Source organism: Arachis ipaensis, chromosome B10 (genome assembly GCF_000816755.2).
Source record: "Arachis ipaensis cultivar K30076 chromosome B10, Araip1.1, whole genome shotgun sequence".
NCBI lineage: Eukaryota > Viridiplantae > Streptophyta > Magnoliopsida > Fabales > Fabaceae > Arachis > Arachis ipaensis.
The window spans coordinates 6,934,523-6,938,351 of record NC_029794.2 but is presented as its reverse complement, the minus strand read 5'-3'; the positions used below and the strand labels follow the sequence as shown (position 1 = coordinate 6,938,351).

Sequence of the window (3,829 nt, the reverse complement as noted above, 5' to 3'; positions counted from 1 at the left end):
GCACTAGAAAAAACATTTCCTTTCAACCTCTCTTTCATTTTCCCCCCCTGATTTAGTCCATTGAAGACATTTTTATTCTTATGGAAGACATGACGGAAAAAAATACAAGAAAAATGAAGAGCTCCCATCCAAAATTTTTCTCTTCCATGCATCGACTTTCAGAACAGTTTTTATGTGTGGAGTCATTAAAGTTTAACTCCACAATTTTTCAGGCATTAAAGTCAATAAGATAAAGCACAAACCACAAACCACAATATCGGAGAATGTATAAACCACAAAGGTGAAACTTGAGTTCATCCTTTCACAGGAAGTGAAACAAAATTTAATCCACCAACCAAAACTGTTATTAGTTACCAAAAGCAGATGCATGGTTCTTTTTATGATGAAAGAGTTGCAGTAGTGCTGTAGTGGTTTTGCAACACATTTTTTCTTTTTAATGTGGATTCTTAACAAATGACTAGTCATTGGGGGAAAAAAGGAATTTAACTGAACAATTTAGTGGAATGATACACTAAAAAGTCAAGAAACCTTCATGGTTTTATTTTTGGCAGCTCCTTTATATACATTGGTAGGGCAGCACGACGCCAAGTCTTCTGAGATGAACCCAGTTCCATCTGTGTGAATACGCGGTTTGCCATCTATATCGGGAACTTTTTCTCCTTTTTCATCCTAATTCCCAGTGACAAGGAAGGTCAAATAATAATAATTTGCTTCATGCAAGACTGTAAATTATAAAAATTGAGTATATTGACTATACCAGGCAATATTCATCATCAATTTGCTTAACATTCACACTAGCCAAGTCAATGTCAAGTTTGAATGTCTTTGATAGAAGAAGAGAGAATCTGAAAACCACTACAGTTAGTTTCTTGGACAAAATCTATTATGAGGTGATTAAGTGCAGGCCAAAATAAAATATAAATGTCTAAAAATAGTATTTGTCATAATACCTAGCCATATACTTATCCACACTAGCTAACGTGTGAGCATGCATAAACAAACATCTAGCTTCGATCATTTTCCGATCTGCCAGAATGTACGATGCCCTCTCATCAGCAGAAGAAAGTGACTTCATCCTAACAAAATAACACTTTACAGAGGACGATGCTGGGTCCTTCTTCTTCTCTTCCTTTCCACCATCTTTAAAAACTGCTCAATTGGTGAAAGATGTATAAACACATGCCAGTCACTACAAGTTTCTTAAACAACTCAAGAGATAACATCTGATATATGGCACAGTAATGATCTATCAAAAATAGAATATTATATATCAAAGGATAAAATTTAAAAGCAAATTTCTCACTCTATTTAGTAGTTAAATCATAATTGGAGGTTAACCAGAAAAGGGAGAGGGGGTACATATAAAGAACAAGAATAAAAAGGTTACCAAAAAAGCGATACAATCTAAGGCCAACTTGGATCCCTTCCTTTCCAAACTTCTCATACAGGTTGATAGCCTCATCAACAGTGATTCGCATCTTTGGAATACTTTTCTCCTCGGAGAATTTAACAACTAAAACATTGTCATCCCCTAACGTTCTCTGTAGGTGTGTTCTTGAGTTCTGTATAATAGGACCCTGAGAGATTGATATACGTACAGGACCAATAAAGTAAAGCATGAGCATAGAAATAAAATATCTATGTAGAAAAATAAACAATATGCAGGCAGCTTACTGATACAGAATCGCAATTTCATAAAAGTATACAAATATTAATGCTATACAAATGGGAACCTTGACGGCAGTAAAACCACCGAGTGGTCACAAATTTTGACAGTACAAAAAAACAATGTCGAGATCTACAAACCTTGAATCTTAAGCTCCCATCCGTAGAAACATAGCATTGATATACATGTGGCCTACTAGAATCCCATTCAACATACTGAAGAAACCAAGGTTGTCGTTAGTACAAACAGAAAAGAAATTTAACGCAGAATGAAAGAGCATCATGTTGATATGCATCATTGTAGACTGTAAAAGTCTTCTATCCCAAGGCTAAACAAGATATTCCCATCCTGTTAAACAAAATTTTTATTTTTGTATGTCGAGCACTATTGAAACAATTAAGAGTTTACTAATGCAAATTTTATGACTACCATAAATTCCAAACATTAAAATTTGAAACAAAAGTCAACTTGATTGCAGATCTCACAGTTGCACTTAAACCAATTGCAAAGGAATAAACTATAAACCTATTGCAAAGAAATAAACCAACCCAAATTTCTATCCAGAAATCAGTTCATGATATTTACCGACTGCCGATCGCAATCCTTTATATATTTATGCCCCACATCTTGCCATATTGTTCTCTCAAACCTTCCCATAGGCAAATCTTTCAAGCTTCTAATATAGTCCGGTTGAAGTCTCTCAAGACTCTCCCTGTAATTGTATGAATGAAAACAGAATTATATGCAACGAAAAACCAAAAACCAAACAGAAGAATAGCCAAGATGCACTGAGCTTACCCTCCAATGTAACTCAACAGCAGAAAGGCCCTTCTGAACTCCAATTCTCCAAGTGCCACCATCTGTGGACTAAGCATCTTCTCTTCTCTTCTTTCAGCATAAAAATCCAAGGGGTTTCGTTTAAGTTCTGTAACAACGGCCTGAGAACTGCCTAAACCAACTGTATCTGTAGCTTCAAAAATGAACGACAAAGAGTGAAGCTTGTAAATGATCCCACAATGGCACTAAAAGCCCTAACTAACGACATTAAAACTGTGTTATGTTCCTGACAGAAGCAAGGTACTTTACTAAGAAACCAACATCAACATATAAATGAATCATAGTATCACACTCAACATTGCATTTGCAGTATTCATGCTGCACAAATGATACTCTATTTATTCATACAAACAATCATGGAAAAGAAAAGCAAACTCAAACAAACAAAACAAAAATAATTTTGACAAAAGGGTGGGGGCAAAACCGGAAAATAATTTAGTCTTGAAAAAAGAAAGGAAAGTGGAAAACGACGTTTTAAACTCAAAATATGCTATGCACGTAAGAAATGAGATCAAGCAGATACAGATTCCAAGTTCAAATTTGTCAATAGTTAAAAAGTTCCATTTTTTTCCTAAAGAATAATCAAAAGAGGAAGCAAAGAAGTGAAGAACTACTCCTTTTCCTGTGTAACTGAACCCAGCAACGAGTGAAAAGATGCAAACTCAAAGTAAAGAAGCATACTTTGGTGGTGCTGCCTCATCGTGCGCGTAGGTGAACCGGTGAAACCGTTGGGAGAGAGAGTAGAAGAAGCAAAAGGGGAGTTCGACGGAGAAGGAAATGAAGATGGGGATGATGAGCCAGTTGATTGTTTGATCAAGTAAAGTATGAATGCGCTTAGAGACTTGATTTTGGAGTTTGAGATTTTGTTTAGTAAATTAAGGGCTTCTTGCTCGTCAATTTCAGCGAGCTTGCGCCTGACTTTAGAATCTGGAGGACTCTGGTTCTGTTCCTTGCAGATGCGCTCTAGAAGATTGTCCACCGAAGCTGGAAGAGGCACCACTACTTGCTCTGTTCCATTGTTACTCGCCATGTGTTTGTGAAAATGTGTGAATGAAGAAGAAGAAGAAGAAGAAGAAGAAGAAGAAGAAGAAGAAATGGCGAAGAACGGTGAAAAGAGAGCGTGTTAGGAGTGAGGACACTGAAGAGTGGGTATACATGATTCTGCGTTTACGTATAATGGTTTAAATTTTAACGAATTTAGATATTGATCAAATTTTGGTGATTATCTCCAGAATTTTAAAGAGTGTTGAACCAAAATTTGTTCACTATCTAAATAAATGAGTTAGACTAGGTAACCAATAATTTTTTTAACAATATGAATCACCA

At 35.9% G+C, this 3,829-nt stretch overlaps 1 protein-coding gene across 2 annotated transcripts in view; it reads right to left on the bottom strand.

Moving 5' to 3' along the window:
- LOC107622585 (probable RNA-dependent RNA polymerase 5) overlaps positions 1-3,694 on the bottom strand; it is a 9,133-nt gene extending 5,439 nt beyond the window's left edge. The window contains exons 1-8 of one of the 2 annotated variants that reach the window (XM_016324536.2): positions 3,185-3,694; positions 2,465-2,636; positions 2,252-2,378; positions 1,807-1,881; positions 1,388-1,577; positions 951-1,149; positions 758-845; positions 529-669 (exon numbers count right to left, since the gene is read on the bottom strand). In XM_016324536.2, coding sequence (XP_016180022.1) covers positions 529-669; positions 758-845; positions 951-1,149; positions 1,388-1,577; positions 1,807-1,881; positions 2,252-2,378; positions 2,465-2,636; positions 3,185-3,533 — 1,341 coding nt within the window. In that variant the 5' untranslated portion in view covers positions 3,534-3,694. The remainder of the gene's footprint in view (positions 1-528; positions 670-757; positions 846-950; positions 1,150-1,387; positions 1,578-1,806; positions 1,882-2,251; positions 2,379-2,464; positions 2,637-3,184) is intronic. The other variant, XM_016324537.2, reaches the window with a different exon arrangement.